This window comes from Emydura macquarii, unplaced genomic scaffold (genome assembly GCF_026122565.2).
Source record: "Emydura macquarii macquarii isolate MOO-44397 ecotype Brisbane River unplaced genomic scaffold, CSIRO-AGI_Emac_v2 contig_3390, whole genome shotgun sequence".
In the NCBI taxonomy this organism is placed as follows: domain Eukaryota; kingdom Metazoa; phylum Chordata; order Testudines; family Chelidae; genus Emydura; species Emydura macquarii.
In genome coordinates, this window is record NW_027133527.1 from 3,042,690 (window position 1) to 3,060,462 (window position 17,773).

The 17,773-nt window shown below is 43.7% G+C and overlaps 2 protein-coding genes across 2 annotated transcripts; one reads left to right on the forward strand and one right to left on the reverse strand.

The window, feature by feature from the left end:
- The first annotated feature begins 2,897 nt into the window (after nt 1–2,897).
- LOC137144064 (melanin-concentrating hormone receptor 1-like) lies at nt 2,898–5,357 on the forward strand. The gene has a single exon (XM_067534195.1). The coding sequence runs from the start codon at nt 2,898–2,900 to the stop codon at nt 3,957–3,959; it is 1,062 nt and encodes a 353-aa protein (XP_067390296.1). The 3' UTR covers nt 3,960–5,357.
- Nucleotides 5,358–7,769: 2,412 nt separating this feature from the next.
- On the reverse strand, nt 7,770–16,635 carry B9D1 (B9 domain containing 1). Its single transcript, XM_067534125.1, has 7 exons — nt 16,096–16,635; nt 15,646–15,714; nt 14,583–14,694; nt 13,510–13,606; nt 13,021–13,083; nt 8,337–8,404; nt 7,770–8,152 (listed from the first exon to the last, which is right to left on the reverse strand). The coding sequence occupies exons 1-7, from the start codon at nt 16,165–16,167 to the stop codon at nt 8,007–8,009; spliced, it is 627 nt and encodes a 208-aa protein (XP_067390226.1). The 5' UTR covers nt 16,168–16,635; the 3' UTR covers nt 7,770–8,006.
- Nucleotides 16,636–17,773: the final 1,138 nt, after the last annotated feature.

Consider the following 17,773-nt stretch of genomic DNA (forward strand, 5'->3'; position numbering starts at 1 on the left):
GCCACCGGGCCACAGGGGAAATTAGCAAACCAGAGAGGCTGGGATTCACTGCCAGTACTGTGAGGCAGCTAGGACATTGGCTACCGAGGAGTGGGTGGATGGGCTGTGCTGAAAGTGGCCTTTAGTTTGGGGCGTCTCAGGGTTTTTTTTTGGGGGGGGGGGGGGGGGGGGGTGGAGGCTCAGCTTTGGAGAGCTAGAGCCTAATTTTAAGTGCCCCTTTTGAAAATTTGGCCTCTGTGCTCCGTGTGCTGCTGTTTCTGGGCTGCAGCACATCGGTGCAGACACTCATTACAGCGACGGGGGCGGTTCTCCCATTGCTGTAGGTAATCCACCTCCCTGAGAGGCGGTAGCTAGGCTGATGGAAGAATTCTTCCATCGACCTAGCACTGTCTACATCAGGGGTTAAGTCGTCTTAACTGCATCTCCCAGGGGATGTGGATTTTTCACATCCTGAGAGACATAGCTAAGCCAATGTAAGTTTCCAGGGTAGCACATAACAACAGCCAGACTGGATCAGGCCAATGGTCCATCTAGCCCGGTATCCTGTCTTCCAACAGTGGCCAATGGCAGGTGCTTCAGAGGGAATGAACAGAATAGGTAATCCATCCCGTCTCCCATCCCCAGCTTCTGGCACAGCCCAGCCCCAACTGTACTTTAACGGGAAGATATCAATACACATACCCTTCTCTTCCCTGCCAGGCAGCTAATGGACAAAAGCCCACTTAAAAGCAAAGTGCTACAGCTAATGAGCTGCCAGTTGATTTTCCCATCCCAATTACTAAGCAAATCCGTAGAGTGGGTGGCTTTTTTTCATGGCGCATTTCAGGATTTTCACTGGCCAATGGCACGGAAGGTTAGAAAGCTGCTGCTTGTTGGCTGGGGGGTTTCCAACCACAGCAAGCAGGAGCAGGCTGGGGCTGCTCGTGTAAGCTCAGGGGCACAGAGGGGGACGCTACCCCCGGGGAGAAGAATCTCCTGGCATTAGAGTGCTAGGTTTGCACTCCTGCCAGTGTGGGCGCCATGCTTTCGGGGACAGAGGCAACATCATTCTTTTATCTGCTGCAGACTAAAGGGACACTCTGTAGGCTGTCCTCTCAGCATTTTACCTTGTACTTTGGGGCTAATCCAAAACCCACCTAAGTTCCATCGACTTTAATGGGCTTTGGCACATCAGTAAGTGTGCAGCTTAAGGTTATTTTCATGACCTCTTGGTGGCAGTAGAGAGGGTCACCTTAAACCCTATGCCCAAATGCAAGTCTCCCATGTGACCGTAACCTTTCTGTACACACAGGACAGAGGATTCACATACACCGGCCCCCGATGGATTTGCATGTGAAAGTCATCCCATGGCTGTTAGAAGCTCATGATCTGCGTGCACAGGGTTTAGAGCTTGACTGAACATTTGGCCCCAAATCTGCTGTGCAGGCTGGCTAATAAAACAGGGCAACCTTGTAAGCTCCAGCTACCCCTTTCCTGCTTCTTAGGTTTATCTTCTCCAAGGCTCTGCAATGAAGCTGAGCTTCTTAATTGCCTTTGTGCAACTCTCCTTCCTTCCTTCCAGTCATCTGCCCAATTAGCAGAGCCATAGCAAAAGGAGGAATGTACTTTACTTATAAAGGAAAGTACAATTGGTTTCTTCTATTAAAAAAAAAGAACCCAACAGAATACATGATGGCCCATCTTGCTGCTCCTAAAAAGGAAAAGCACTATGGTGGGGTTTTGTTTTGTATTGATTTTTAGCCATTCTGAAGTAACAATGTTCTCAGATGGAGGATAATTAGTAACAGCTTAAACACTGATGCTGCGAAAGACATTAAAGGTTGACAGTGCTATCTTATTGAGATGCTAATCAGTCAGAACCAAAAGATTCCAGGTTTATGGCCCAATCCAGCTCCTATCAAAGTCAGTGGCAGTTGGGGCTGGCCTTTGGACACGAAGATGTCAAGCAACTTTGGAATAACCAGCTGATCCATGCCATAATTAGCATAAGGCAGGAAGTTGGAGAAATCGGGGCTGGAGTGGGATCTGCTATGACAGATGCTGCTTGTATTTTATTTTTAATTAAAATGTGAAATTTTGGCTTTTGTCAAAAGTTCATTTTTCAAAGGTGACTTCTCACTGAGGTGTCCAATTAGCTCCCTGTGTCTGCAGGCGTCTAAGTCAGTTTGCGGTCACGGTGCTAAGCCGGAGAATGTGGGCTTGCCTTAGCTCGACCACCTACTAGAGCGTGACTTGCGGGATGAATGAAAACCCACCATTTAAGGCTGCCTGCTAGCAGGGATGTGGACAAGAGGAACAATGTAAGGGCAGAAGGGGGAGGAGGTGACCTTGAATATTCCCCTCCCTTGATAACATCCTTGGAAGATTTATCTTTGAGGCTCACGGCTTGATACCGAACCTTCACAGGTAGCCCTAATACACTTCTGCAGTTCTATGCCAGGGCAGAGATATTTCCAAAGTGCTCTGACAATTAATTTTGTAGGGAGCTCGGCAGATGATCATAACAAGGGGTGGGGGAGAGCTGCCTCACAATGACCTTTGAGAAGGTCTGTTTTCCAGGTAGATGACATGAACAAAATTCTCATGCAATTGCCAGTAGCTCCTGCTTCCTGTAGGACTGGAAATACCACAAGAGAACAGTATTTGATGCTTCTGCTCCTGGTATACAATAAGCTAATGCTAAAGACCATCTAAACATTTTCCGACCTCAAAGCAGGTCTGGGTTGATTCTTGGGAGGAAGCTGAGTTAGATTCTTATTTATTCTGCCTTTCCCTGGTTGATTCCCAGTAACGTATGTGCAGGTGTATGGGGGAGGGGCAGATCGACAGAGGAATATCTCACAACTTTTCCATCCTCTGGCTGTGAGGCTTGTGTCCAAGTGGTAGTTGTAGCCAGCATGTTGTTCTTTTTCTCTGCAGGTGCCAGGGAAATGGAAGACCACAGTAGCATCGTTCTGCCTGTCATTTTTGGCATAATTTGCCTGGTAGGTACTGTGGGGAACTGCATTGTGATCTACACCATCACCAAAAGACCAGAGAGAAACCACAACACGGCAGATGTCTTCATCGTGAGCCTCTCCATCACAGACCTCCTGTTCCTGCTGGGCATGCCCTTTCTCATCCACCAGCTCCTAGGGAACGGGGTCTGGCTTTTCGGGGCTACCATGTGCACCATCATCACTGCTTTAGATGCCAACAGCCAGTTCGCCAGCACATACATCCTCACGGCAATGTCCATTGACCGCTACCTGGCCACGGTATACCCCATCCGCTCCGCCTACATGCGCACTCCCTGCACAGCCGCCCTGGTGATCCTGCTGCTCTACCTCCTGTCTCTCCTAACCATCGTGCCCGTGTTCATGTACACCCAGCCAATTGCTCTGCCTGGCAGCAAAGCTGGGTGTGGCATCATCCTACCCAACCTCTCAGTCGATATCTATTGGTACACGCTCTACCAGTTCTTCCTGGCGTTTGTCATCCCGCTCTCAGTCATCTGCACCGTGTACCTGAAGATACAGAAGCACATTTCATGCACCGTGCTGCCATTGCCACAGAGAAACTTCAGAGCCAGGACTAAGAAGATCATGCGGATGGCAATAACTATCTGCTCTGCCTTTTTTATCTGCTGGGCACCCTATTATATACTGCAGTTGGTCCATCTCAAAGTCACCCAGCCCTCCATTATGTTCCTCTATGCCTATAACGTAGCTATCAGCCTGGGTTATGCAAGCAGCTGCATCAACCCTTTCATATACATTGTGCTGAGTGATACTTTCCAAAGGAACCTGGTGAAGGCCATCTGCCCGGGACAGCAGGCCAGAAGAGGTGATAGACACGCCACTGGGAAAGTCAGTCCCCCTGTGAAAATAAGTCCTGGGCCAAATCAGGAGACCTATCTTAGCATGACATACTCTCATAATATAGACAATTGTATCTCTCTTTCCGTCTTGGTTCCTTAGAGGGAACCAGCACGACTTAGCTAAATGATGGCCAGGTGGTACAAATAAATGTATGGGCTTTTGAGGTTGCAGACTCCAAGGAGTAAAACTAACAGTTTAGTTTTGTCTTTAGAAGGAATGGGGTGAACCGGAGCAAAACATCATTTAGGCTGAATATAAAGAAGAATTCCTTACTGTGAGACCTGCTACATGGTGGGATGATAATTTTGTAAGGGCTGTACTGGAAACCTCATTGCTCGAGTCACAGCACTAAAACCTGATTTGACAAAGCACTCAAGAGTACATTGAAAGGAAGGATTCTGAACTGGCTGAGAGCTAAATGACCATGTGGCTCTTACCCATCTTTACAGTCTCTGGTTCTGTTAGTTGTTTAGCTGAAGCCCGTTAAACACCTCACCTGGCTTCCAGAAAAGTGCATTCTTCTAATACTGCTCCCATTGGATGGTATGGATATGCTGGTTTCTGACTGGCTTGAGTTATGTATATTTTCAATCTTGTGGGTGGTTAACGATCACCAGTTCTGCAATTTTTGACTGTCTGGAAGACTTCAGTCTAATAAAGTATAAGCTTATCATCACCACAATTGGTGATAGTAAGGTGACCAGCACACTGGGATAGGGAGAATGCACTGGAAACCATTGGCGTGGTTACAGTTCACTGAGGAAGGAGCAGAAAGAAATGGCTTTAGAGATATATTAATTTAGGGCTACGTCCCTTTTATAACAAGAACTCTAACATTTAGTAAATTTGTACTAGTTGCACATACAAAATCTCAACAGATTTCTCGCAAACTGTAACTATCTTAATTGTTAAATATAATGATTTGTGCCTGGGACACTGTCCCGTCACCCTCTTTCCCTCTGAGCATTAGGCTGTGATCTCTTCTCTTCCTTATCCTCATTATGTTATTAGAACATAGCCATGTCCTCAGTGGAGCATGTACCCCTTTTTCACGCAAGGTATGTCTACACTGTGACTTTGTTTGGTGGTGTGTAGAGTACAAATATGGGCAGCCTCCTTGGCATGGGTATAAACTGAAGTGGAGATGGTGAGGAACTGCTTAGGTGAGAAAATAAAGACATATCTGAAAGGTGTAGCTGTGTACCCGAGTACATACCTACATGGCTCTCTACTCGCCCATGCCACACCTCCCTGTCTACACTGCTTTTTAGCCATATGGGGTCCTGCTGCTCAGTTCGCCAGGTCATGATTCTACATGGACAGGGTGGCCAAGCCAGGTATGTTCTTATAGCCTTAACCAGAGGAGCACTTGCCAGTTTCAGCCAAGAAAAGATAGCAGAAGATGGACACAGGAGGAAGGATCCACGAATAGTATAAATAGCCAACTTCAAACTACTATGTGCAATAGTACAAATAGCCAACTTCAAACTACTATGTGCAATTTTTATGTGAAATCTCCTTAAAATTGGTAAATAGATGAGCTCATGTATCCAAAATGCACTACAGAGTTGGAAATGAATAAATTCATTGTATCACGGTCGGCGTGAAGTTTGGACTTTTTCCTGAGTTTAATGGAATCATCAGATCATGCAGTTTTGCTCTAATTGGACAGGGGAGTTAAGTAATCTCAAGTGAATAAAAATCTCCTGTGTATTATATATAACTTATGCTAGGCTATTTATCTCTGCTTTTCACACATTTCAAAACTGGTCTATCAAGGTACTTTTATGGCTGCCCTCACCACTGTAACCCAACATTTTTAAAGAAGTATTTAAAAAACTGCAATAATCCAATATCTCTTTCTCCTACATCAACCAATAAATAGGAAAAATAGTCTGAATAATTTGAGCTCAGTTATGGCTTTGCTGTAGAGCAGCTAATTATAATGGGTGTTAATGTTATAATTCCAAAAAGGAGGACAACGACAATAAAGAACAAGAGCTGACATATGAAAAATAATCTGTGCACCAGACATTTGTAAAATCATTTGTAGAAGTAAAAAATGATGAGCGAACAGAGCAAAATTTAAAGATGATTTACATTACCTTCATCATTTACATAATAAAGTGTTTGTAGTGTACAGCTTCACATGCATAAGAAATGATAGTAATATAAGTAGCATGCTTTATTTAATATCACCATGGATGTGCAGCGGTTCAAAATTTGTTTTTCTTTGTGCTTGTTTTTCCACAGGCTTTTAATGTCTCAGTGATTTATAAATAGGGCTGAAATAATATTAAGTCTGGTCTTCTTGTGGTAGCTGAAGTCAAAGTTTGCAAACCTATGTGCCCAAATATAGTCTCTCAAATCAGATGTCTCACTATGGATTTAAGTTCAGAAATAAAGGATGGTGGAAATATCCTAAGACGACTAGAGTTTGTGTTATTTTTTACTAATAATTGGCTCCCTCAAAGAAAAAAAAAAAAGCACACAAAAGACAAAAGTATAAATATTTAGCTAGCCGGGTTTACTCAACCCAAATGCAGAGCTCTAATATCAGCTTCTCTGAGAATCAAGTGAAAGGTCTGGGAAGGAAGGACATTCAGAGTACGTCTACACTGCAATCAAAAATTCGTGGCACTGAGTCTGAAAGGCTGGGGCAGCTGACTTGGGTTTGAGCTGCAGGGCTAAAAATGGCAGCGTAGATATTTGGACTCAGGCTGGCACTGGGCTCGGAGACCCACTCCCCTGGCAGGGTCTTAGAGCCTAGACACCAGCCTCAGTCCAAACATCTACACAGCAATTTTACAGCTTGATCTGAGCTGGCTGTGGCCTTGCCACGTCTTTACTGAGGCGCGGACATATCCTCAGAATGAAGGTCATGTTTTGTACCCTCACACTGCCGCCGTCGGAGAAGAGCATGTTAGCTTTCGAGCCGTTGCCATGTACTTCCGTAACAAATATTATGGCAATTTCTAAGGTTATACAAACAGTGAGGAAAACCTTCAGAAATCAAACTTGAATGTCAGCACATTCATGTCTATCATTTTCCTTACCATGTTTATTGGTTACTGAAAGCCATGACAGATCCACGTAAACCATTATCTGCCTCACAGCCCAGCCTGCAATGTCATTAGAATGTTGAATTTGTGATATCACACTCATTTCATTGGCAAAAGGCTGATGCCAGGATCACGGAATTATTAATTTTGCTTGCAATCAAGCGTAAGAAAGAGCTGGGCTAAGAAGGCAAGGGGAGAAGTAGCTTCAGCAGTAACAAAAAGAATGCACAAATTCCAAAAAGTTGCATAAAGAGGGAGAGGTGGCCCTGACGACTACTCCTGGCAACCCCTGTAGCAGAGTGTCTCTGTAACAGGTTGGGGCAGAGGATTCCCCACTGTCATGGCTGAGTGCACGTTCTGTTTACTTGGGCTCTTTTCCAGATCCTCACACTAAGAGATCTATTTCTCCCTTAATATCGGCACTTAAATCTCAGTGGTGCCAATGGAAGTTGAAAGCAGATATTAAACACTTAGCTCTCTGTGAATCCCCCCCGGCCAAACAAGCCACTTTTTTTTGGTAGCTGTTGGTATACTTAAGCTTGATTGCAGAAGGGGGAAGGGAACTGGAAATGGAAGAGTTGTATTTTTGTGTCTCATACTTGTTTTAAAAGCAAAAGCCAAACTGCTTTCATTGAAAATTCTGGAAGGATTTACTCCTATTGCATATAAAATATTTTAGAAAGCAAGTTCTAAAGAACTTCCAAAAGGGTTTATAATGAAAAACTGCAGTAGCAGCATGAAGAAGAAATATTGCTTTAGCAGAGGGAAGTGCATGAATGTTACACTTAAACGTTCTCAGATTACTTTCCTTTTGGAAGGTTTTGCAATTTGAATTTCCCACTACCACTTCAAAAACATTAATAAACAATTTTATGCCTGCACTGATGTTTTGAATACATGGAACTTTTTTAAAAAATATGTAAACTGGTTATTCATGAACTGAAAATTGTACAAAAGGTATTGATAGAAAGATATTTTGCATCACACTTTATGGTTTGAGCTTGCATATTAAAATAGAAAATCAATACAAGTATTGTGCCTACCTCCCATCTGTGCCTTTGAAAATCTCCCACCCCCAAACCGTTTAATATTTATGAATCCCATCTGTTAGCGATACTATTGAAGGATTCTGCATGTCAGTTGAGCTTACATCATAGCCCAGCTTCTTCATGTCTTTAGTCACCACATTGAAGGAAATAGTCACAAAGCCTTGGGATCGCACCATGGTCACTATAAATAGGAGGACACCACCATTAGCTATTATTGAACAATCATTACAGAACACAGAATAGCTGTATGTGGTTGTTCTCAATATGCTCAATTAACCTTCTAAACTTTTAACAAAGAAACTGAATGGCCAAAGTCTGGTCCATAGTTACAGAGGAGTCAGAGATCGTAATTCCTGATCATTTACCTTCTCGTCCTTCTCCCTGTGCAACCACTTTTGGGTCAGTGAACTCTGGACGTCTTCCCATAAACCAACTTGGAGAAGGAGAAAAGAAAACAATTTACTCATGGGTCACACTTGGTAGGATTTAGACTTGTTATAAGAAGGTTCATCGTATGCATTGAAATTAAAAATAAATAAATAAATAAAAAAAATCTTCCCCCCGTTCATAGTAGGAATTTTTAAAGTTTGATTTTTTTTCCCTTGCTACTTCTTATCTACTTTGATCAAAGATAAATGTTACCTCTGGATTTTTTACCAGTTTTCCTTTTTTTCCTAATTTCACATACATTCTATTAAATAGAAGTTATTTCTGGGTGAGGGAAAGTCAGTTTATGTCAAAGATATTTTAATAACACCTAACTTTAAGGATGGGGGGGAGGGGAGAAGAGGGGACGGACGGACGACACCTAATGCTTTGTTATGCTGTGCAGGATCGGTGTATATTAAACCTATCTGTGTGCCATTCATTATAACAAATATACACTGGACAAGGAAAAAGTTATGACCACGAGTCCTCATTCAGGAGAGATTTCTCAAGTTTATGCTGTACCATTTCTTTATAAGTTCCAGAGGGGTAGCCGTGTTAGTCTGTATACAGCAAAAACAATGAGAGTTCTGTAGCACCTTAAAGACTAACAAATGAATGCGGGCATAAGCTTTCATGGGGTGCATCTGATGAAGTGGGTTGCAGCCCACAAAAGCTTATGCACGCAGACATTTGTTAGTCTTTAAGGTGCTACAGAACTCGTTGTTTTTGCATTCTTTTATAGATTGTCTTATACAGCAGTAGTTTAAGACTAATTTAAGGACAGATTGCAAAATACCTACTCACACTGGGCCTTATCAATATGCACTGAATGCAATGCGAATCCTTCTGTTAACTTCATTGATCAGTGGACCAGGCACCTTGAGTAGTATCTTATGCTGCAAGAAGTCCCATTGAAATGAAGAAGACTACTTATTAATGTTGAGGTAGCATGATCTGATCCTTAAAGACTCGCATGCTAAAACTAGGAAGTGTTTACTCTCAGTGGAACTTCTTTGTACAACCAGAATAAACCAGGGTTGAACCACAGATCACTAGTTAAAAAGATGTATGTCCTCACACTGCTGGTTCTATTCTAGCTGCCCACAAAGGAAAGGCTCACTCATCGATATATTAGGAAATGCTTTCCTACCTCCTCTACCGATCCTTTAATTCATATTTTAAAATCCTTATTATCTATTGCATTTCTACGCTGCTCTGCCATATTGCAATTGCTAACACATTATACCGACAATGCTAGAATAGACAATTAAAAGGTTAAAAAACTGCCCAGACTTTGGGAAGAATTTCTGTTTTTCTTTCTTTAATACACATATCTGAGGCAGTACAGTTTGTTCTCTGGTGCCAGAAATGTTCATCTTTCAAAAGAGAATTAGTATAATCATAACAGAACTGCAACTACATCAATGTGTTAATTAAAACAGAGAGAGGCTACCCTGATTTAGCTGATTACAACTCTCTCTCGCCCTCTCTAAACTCAGCTATATTTCTGCTGCTGCAAAGCCATTTTGAGTCTTAACTCGTTACCCACTATTGAACTGCTTAACCTATTCAACAAATAGCCCAAATCATTCCACAGGGTATTTCTATCTGGCTTGCCTGGTATGTTTTAATCTCTATTGTCAGAGACATTACAACAACTGAATCTAGCTCAGGGCTCTGTGACATTTCACAAACAAACTCTGGGACTCTATAAACTGTTTCCCTGTGGATCACTGATTTTAATAAAGACTGACAAATCTGTCTGAAATGTTCAATTAGCTCAGCTACTTCTGGAGTATGAATGTTGGAATTTTCACTAAGACAGACTAGAGTAGTGGGTTTCAACCAGTGGTCTGCAGACCCCTAGGGATCCGCAGACTGTGTGTAATGTCCACAAAAGATTGTCTTTACCATAGAAGAGTGGTTTTCAACCTGGGGTCCGCAGACTGTCTAAGATTTCCAAAAAGGTCCACATCTCCATTTGAAATTTTTTAGGGGGCCACAAACGAAAAAAAGGTTAAAAACCACTGGACTAAAGGGTATTCTGTCAATATGTGCGGCCCTTTCCCAGACAAGAGACTAGTGGACAATTCAGTTAAGAAAAATTTTGAACAGGCAGTCCAAATCTGGATTCACTGCAAAATGACCAGCTGCACTTAACCTCAAAGAGCCATTCCTTTAACAGAGTTAAAAAAAGCCATACAAAATTACATGCAGTATGCAATGGTTAATATATGTTAATCAGAACAGATAAAGATTATAACAGGAGCAGTATATTGGGGCTCAGACAGCCTCTAGCAGTCCCACTTCATCACCAGTTTAAAGAAGCCCAAGTCTGTCAATGTCCTAACCACCTACAGCTTAGTCCAATGTGTAATTTCCACCCATCACAGCTGGTCACTAGCACAAATTCAGAATTAGCCAGTCTGAGTGAGAGTGAATTTGAGCTTTTCCAGCAATCAACACATCACTATCAGGATGTCACCTGACAAGTTACTGAAAACCAATGAGAGCCTCCTGCAACAGAAGGATCACTGGCTACTGATTGAATGCATCTTGCCTTCTGATTTTACTGCACAAAATGTAATATAAGTAATAAAACAGATTAGAGTTTTAAGTGGACAAGGTGCACAGAAGCCAAGCATATTGTAGATTCTTACAGCATGTGTAACGTTTTAGGTCTAGTGATGTTTTAAAATTAGAGTTTCGTCCCTTACCAAATTACCTGTTCCTGTTTAGTTCAGTGTCAATTCCCGTAATAGCAGCTCTCAGAAAATGATTTCTCACATTTGCTTAACCTTATTTAACCCAAGAAATCATTAACCTAACAGCAATAATGAAAGGATTGGCAGGACTGATGTTAGGAAATTAACAATAATTCAATATATATCATTTGGCCATCAAAATACTTCCTGCTTTGCAACCTGTCTTGAAAGTTGTTACTGTTAAATTAAAAGAAGATTCATTTAAATAATGGTAAGGTATAACACAAGGTGTCAAGAGCCACAGGATTCAAAAGTTAAGAATCATTCCCTCCATAATGCCTTTTGCTTTTCACTATAAGGGAATTGAATTGATATTTCTGTGGCTATTCAACTGAGAGCTGACAAGGTCCAGTGGACACAGCATGGGACCCTGTGTGTTTATGAGTAGGAGAGAGAGAAAAATTGGATTTGAATGACAGTCTTGACACTGATTTGCTGCATGAAGGACAAGTCTTGCAGTCTCTCTGTGTCTTAGATTTCTGCAACTACAAATGGGGCTAATTATTGCCATTGCATGGAATTTTCAAAAGCACGTAAGTTACATTGATTTTCAACAAGACTTGTAGTTCCAATTAACTCAAGTGTTTTTGAAAATTCCACCCATTATTTAGACATAGAGGCTGATTTTCATAGCGGCCTAATAGATTTCAATGCCCAGGTCCCATTAAATTAAATAATAATTCCTAGCACTCATCTTCATAGCACCACATTTGAGATCTAGTGATGAAAGTGTTTTTATAAAGGAGGTAAGCACCATTACCCCCTTTTACAAATGGGGAAACAGGCACATAGAGGTGAAGCGACTTGCCCAAGGTCACTTAGCAGGCCAGTGGCCAAGTTAGGAATAGAACCCAGATATCCTGAGTCCCAGTCCAGTGCTCTATCTGCTAGGCCACACTGCCTCCTTAAACCACAGCTGCTGTGAGCAGGACTCATGTGTACAAGGACATCCCAATGAGTTTCATGATCAGCACCTTAACCACTCGCCCACTGCAGCTGGATATGGGATGTCCCATTTTCTACAAACATTTCTTGTGAAGCCCATGGTCCCCCCATCAGTTCTGGCTCTTAAACACTGATATTTTATACCAGGATGGAGGAAAAATATGAGGGAGAAAAAACAACAAAAATTAATGTAGAAAGATGAAAGAGGCACTTACTGCTCAAGAAAATGAACTGATTACAACCCATAAATTCAGACACTCATTCTTAGAAAGTAAAAACATCCCTTGTGGAACATTTTATATTTATATTACATTTTTAAAGCTTTTTATGCTACACTTAACATTCTGTATCCTCATAATGATCGTGGTCATTTTGGAGTAATTCCTGCAGTAGATTTTTCTGAATTTTACATGAAGAAAAATAAGTGTAATACTAGTGAAAATCCACACTAAAAAGAAATTAACGTGTTTACTTCAATTCTACCTAGGAAGCCAATTTGGTTTGTACCGTTACTCACACAGTGTCATCAGGGTCAATGTTTTTTCTCTTGGAAGCTTCAGCGAAAAAATGTGTGGTTGTTTGCCTTTGCTATCATTTGGTGGCTAGTTTTCAAAAAGACATAGCTAGCTCTATCTTGGCAGGAATACAGCAAGTGCTTTTCAAATTCACACTGTTCAAACGCACGGATATAAAAAAGGATGATGTTAAAGAGCATTACTCCAAGAAGATTGCTAACATTTAATTTTAAGGTAAGGCTTTAATGGATACAACCACCCTGCCCATGAAACTCATAGGAAAGTCTTTAACCATACAAAAACTCACATGTGCATGCACACAAGTAGTTAGAGACACCATCAATGTAAACAAAAATATCCTGTCCCACGTTACTAATAACTCCTTTGATTATTACCTTGTAAACATTTGCAGCTTAGATGTAGATTCTGGAACAAACATAGGAATGGTTCTTCTGTGACTAAAATGGAATTGATAAAGAGACAGAACTTATTGATGAAATGCACCTAATGCCAATTTCCAATACTCCTATATTCATTATGATAATGAAAGTCCAAATACAGATTTAAAAAATGAGGTGAGACACCCACAAGAAATGGGGGGTTAGGTACCTCAATCCCTTTGAGGATCTGGGCCAGCTTGTTCAACTGCCCTGCCACCCACAAACTAAAGCTGAACTGCACTGAATAAAAGGCATCAAGGTTCAGGTCTAATGACCAAGGGCTTCTACCAGAGAATAGATTCCATGCCCATGATGCAAGCAAGTTATAAAGACGCTTGGGGGCATTTATTTTGGCTCTGATTATTTCACCTTAGAAAATAAGAAGAGGGAGCTGAAGTCAAATTGTATTTGAGAGGAACATCTGAAAGTGAAAGATTAACCAACCTTCCAGGTGTGAAGGGAACGTGAACAGCTCCATAACCTCGGACAACATCATTTCCAAAAATATCAGGTCCATAGACACTTACTACTATTTGCGGCCCTTAAAAACAAAAGGAGTTAATATCAAGGTAGTCAATGGCAAGGAAGGGGATGGATTTACTCCTATAATCTCCTAATCCCATTACTAATTTACTGTTATTTAACATTACCTGAAAACAACTATAAAATTTCAAGAACTGCAGGTCCAAAAATTTATTTACCTATATTAGGGAACTAAAAGTCAGTGGGTATAAGAAAGCAAACAGTGTTAACTGTATTACTGAATTAATGTAAAGTTTTCTGGTTTCTAAGAAATTATCTCATTCAGAAAAGGTGGTTTAAAGGAATATGGTTCCCCAAAGAGTCTATTCCAGGGGTTCTCAAACTTTTTTTCTGGGAACCCCTTTGAAAATATTTCAGGCTGTGACGACCCCCTTATGCCATGCCACCCTTACTTCTGTACTGCTGCTGAGGGCGGTGTTGCCTTCAGAGCACCCAGACAGCAGCCACTGCTCTCTGGCCACCCAGATCTGAAGGGCTCTGGCTGTCAGCCATGCACAGGGCTGACAGATGCAGCCACAGCATGTTCAGGGGCTGACAGCTCGCGACCCCCCCGCCCCAAATAATCTCGGGACCGCTTGAGGGGTCCCAACCCCCAGTTTGAGAACCCCTGGTCTACTCCAAGCACGTTTAATTGCCAGAAAATGATAAAGGGGAAGCCCACAGTAATTTCATTTTGAGAAACTTCAAAAACTGAATTGCCTAAAAGCACTACCAAGAAAAAACACAAACTGGACTCAATAGAAAAAAAAGATTAAGCTGTACTGTTGGTTTTTCCTTCATTCAAAAGGCAATAGGTGACATGCAGAACCATGTATATTTGTGACAAAATCTTCATTATTCAGAAGGTCATGCCAGCATATGCCATGGAGACGCATCGAAGGGCTCGCAGCCTCCCACCATTCCAGACCAGAACCACAGTCTTCATGTACCAAGTACCTGTATTCAGCCATTTGTCTTCTTTGAGATTTACTTACAGCCATAGGGGTTGGTACTTTTAAAGGTGATGTCAATTGGAAAATTCCAGACAAGGGCTTGCTGTGCATCTCTGTTTTTAGAGGTGATCTGAGATATTCCCTCTTCCAAACCCTAAAACAAGAGCTTATACAGTTAACAAATACAAGCTGCTGATATTCACCCACATTACAGAGTGGACAGTGCATATGCTTTTAGTGTATGTAAAACTTCGTTGACTGTTTTGGATAGATCATCAGGGCCAAGCTCCAGTCCTGGCCCCAAAGAGCTTATATTTCTAATACCCACTGCTCCTTCCCTTCAATTTGTATACACAGAATTTTGCATGCGCAAATTCAGGGTTGCATGTGCAAACTGATGCACAATTAAACCCATTTAAAATCTGACCCGTATTCATACTAATTTGCAAGTAGCTAATCTTATCAACATTTACGAAAAGCATTGATTGGATTCATAACAACAGTTTGAAGTGCTTTGAACAGGTCAACCACAAAACAAGGGGTAAGTATAACTAAGCCACGCACATACACAGCATTCTATTTTTTCAAAGCGCTATCCCAACATTAATAGATCTTTGCACGTCCTCTGTGAAGTGGGAAGAAAGAATTAATCTCGTTTTCTAAAGGAGAGAATAAGACGACACAGGAAAGTGAAATGACTTGCTCAAAATTCAGTGGCAGAGCTGGTACTGGAGTTCAGGATAGAGTCCCAGCTCTGTGCTCAGTTCACTAGACCACCTCGCCTTTCCAAGGCAACATAACGGGAAAGACTCATAGCACTCTCCCCCCCCACACACATCCTATTGCGTGTATTGGCTGAGTTATGTTTATTTATTATTTGTAGTGGGGTAGCACCTAGGAGTCCCAGCCATGGACCGAGCCCCCATTACGCTAGGTGCTGTACAAACACAGCGCAGGCAGTCCCTGCCCCACGGAGCTCACATTTCGAATACCCACAAGCCTCACCTACCGAGCTCACCCCGGCCCCAGCCTATGGGCATTCTGTGCCCCGTTTCCCTGCGAGGCGGTGGCGGGCAGCCCGGCGGGGCGTGAGCTGGGCACTTACCGTGGTGGGGGCCCAGTCGTGGCCGTAGACGAAGCAGTACTTGCAGTAGAGGTCGTCAAACTCGGGGAACTGGAGAGGAAACGGAAGACAGCAGGTCACACAGGTCACGGGCGCTTCCCGCCCATCCCCCTCCACGATCTACCCCCTCTGTGGGGCCGGGGGGGGGAGGGGAAAGGGAGACAAACGCCTTGGGTGGCCTGTGGGACGGGGGGTGATGGGTGCCCGGGCCCGTGGCTCCTAGTCTGAGGCCTGCCCCAGAGCCGCCCCACAGGGGCTCACCCCGCCCCGAGCCGGGGGGCGGCGGCCCTCGCTTCACCAGAGCCCGGCTCGAGGCTTCTCCAGCGCCCGCCCGCCCCTCACCGGCACCCCTCAGGCGCGCCCGCCGAAAGAGCCTCGGGGCTCCTGCCAGCCCGGGCTCGGGAGAGAGGCCTCGGGGCCCCGCGCACTCACCTGGGCGCTCTCGATCTGCCCGTTCACCATGAGCAGGAAGACGGTAGGACCGGCGGCGGCGGCGGCTGCCATGGCGCCGGGGGCCCATCCGGCCCGTTGCTAAGGGCCGCTTTCTCGGCCCGCCTTGGATACCGGACGGCGAGGCGGCCGGGACAAATTTCGCCGTCCGCGAAGCGGGCGGTGCCTGGCCCAAAGGCTGGGGGGCAAAATCCTGCCTCTTCAGAAGAGAGGACCCCCCCCAGGAGAGGGGTCTCCCACCCCCTCCTTCGCAAAGGGGCGGGAAGAACCGGGGTGCTACCCCCCCAAGGAGAGGGCGTGCCAGGCCCCCTCCCCCACACACAGGAGAGGCTGCCCGCTGCCCTGCCCGCTGCCTCCCTGGGGCGGGTGCTGCAGGGGAAGGTTTTTGCCAGTCATGCCTAAGGCCTGGCTGCTGCCGTGGGTGGTGCCCGGGGCTCCTAGGAGAGCTGGGTGGCAGCTGGTCTCTTCCACCAGCAGATGAAGTCGGCCCAATAAAAGATATTACCTCCCCCGCCTCGTCTAGCTAACATCCCGGCTACAACACCCCTGCAGACGAGGGTGACCACGTGTCCTGATTTTATAGGAACATCCTGATATTTGGGGCGTTGTCTTATGTAGGCACCAATTCATCCCCCCCCCATCAAACCAGCACCTGCACCAGCCTTACGCCACCAGCTGACTTGGCAGAATTTGATTTTTTTGTTTGTTTCTTAACAGTGAAGTTCCTTTTCTTCTACTTTTAGCTCATTTCAGTTTTCACACTTGTGCAAAACGAAGGGAGTTAAGCTCTTATTTGTATCGATTTAAATTTTCACAGTTGCAGGAAATGATTGGGGTGGGTGTGTCCGGCAGTGAGGATTAAATGAGGCAGACCTTGAGACTGAAATGATTAAAGTTTTACAGCCATTAAAACACAAACTGTCAACATCTGGTGTCAAAATATACAACGTAAATACCCTTAAACTCTCGTAAGGTCTCAGGCAGCATTTTTCTTACTTTGCCGATGTGTAAATTTAGATGATTATCGCTGGAAGTATTTTTCATCGGTTTGTGTGTGTTCATAGAAATGGATGTTTACTGCCATTTACCGATAAAAATTGAATCCTTCCAACCCGATTTACAAGGGTGCGGTGCGTCTACATCAGGGCCTTGCACCAGGATCAATATACTTGCTATGCTAGTGCCACCTACTAATGTAGCCAGGGCCTTGTGTCCCATGGACCTCAGACTCTCTGTCATTTATCTCATCTCTGACTCTGGGTGCAATGGCTCTCTGCCCTAGAAAATTCCAGTCAATAGATTACTCTTTCCCTCCCCATCCCAATGCTTTCCGCAGCAGTGGGTTAGGATATCTATGTTGCAGTCAGAGGCGTGACTACAGCTTTGATCTAGCTAGTTTGTATAACAAGAGCAGTTAAGTTGAGGCAGCATGGGTTGTACACACTGGCTAGGGACCTAGGGTACATACCCAGGTGGCTAGCCAGTGCTGCTGTAGCTTTAGTGCTATAGGTACATGAGCTAGCTTTTCAAAGCAAGCTGGAGATATCTGCATGTGCTACAGCCTCGCCTCCGACTGCAATGTAGACATACCCTTAGATTGCCAATCCTGTGTGTTCAACAATCATGACATTTAAAAAATAAATACTTTTTAAGCCAAATA

Excerpts from the sequence above, each read along its gene's own strand:
- LOC137144064 (XM_067534195.1), top strand. The coding sequence starts at position 2,898 with ATGTTGTTCTTTTTCTCTGCAGGTGCCAGGGAAATGGAAGACCACAGT.
- B9D1 (XM_067534125.1), bottom strand. The coding sequence starts at position 16,167 with ATGGCAGCCGCCGCCGCCGCCGGTCCTACCGTCTTCCTGCTCATGGTG. Across the intron at positions 13,607-14,582 it reads AAGTACCAACCCCTATGGCT|GGCCGCAAATAGTAGTAAGT; the intron begins GTAAGTAAATCT and ends TTTGTTTTTAAG. Across the intron at positions 8,153-8,336 it reads ACAGGGAGAAGGACGAGAAG|TGACCATGGTGCGATCCCAA; the intron begins GTAAATGATCAG and ends TCCTATTTATAG.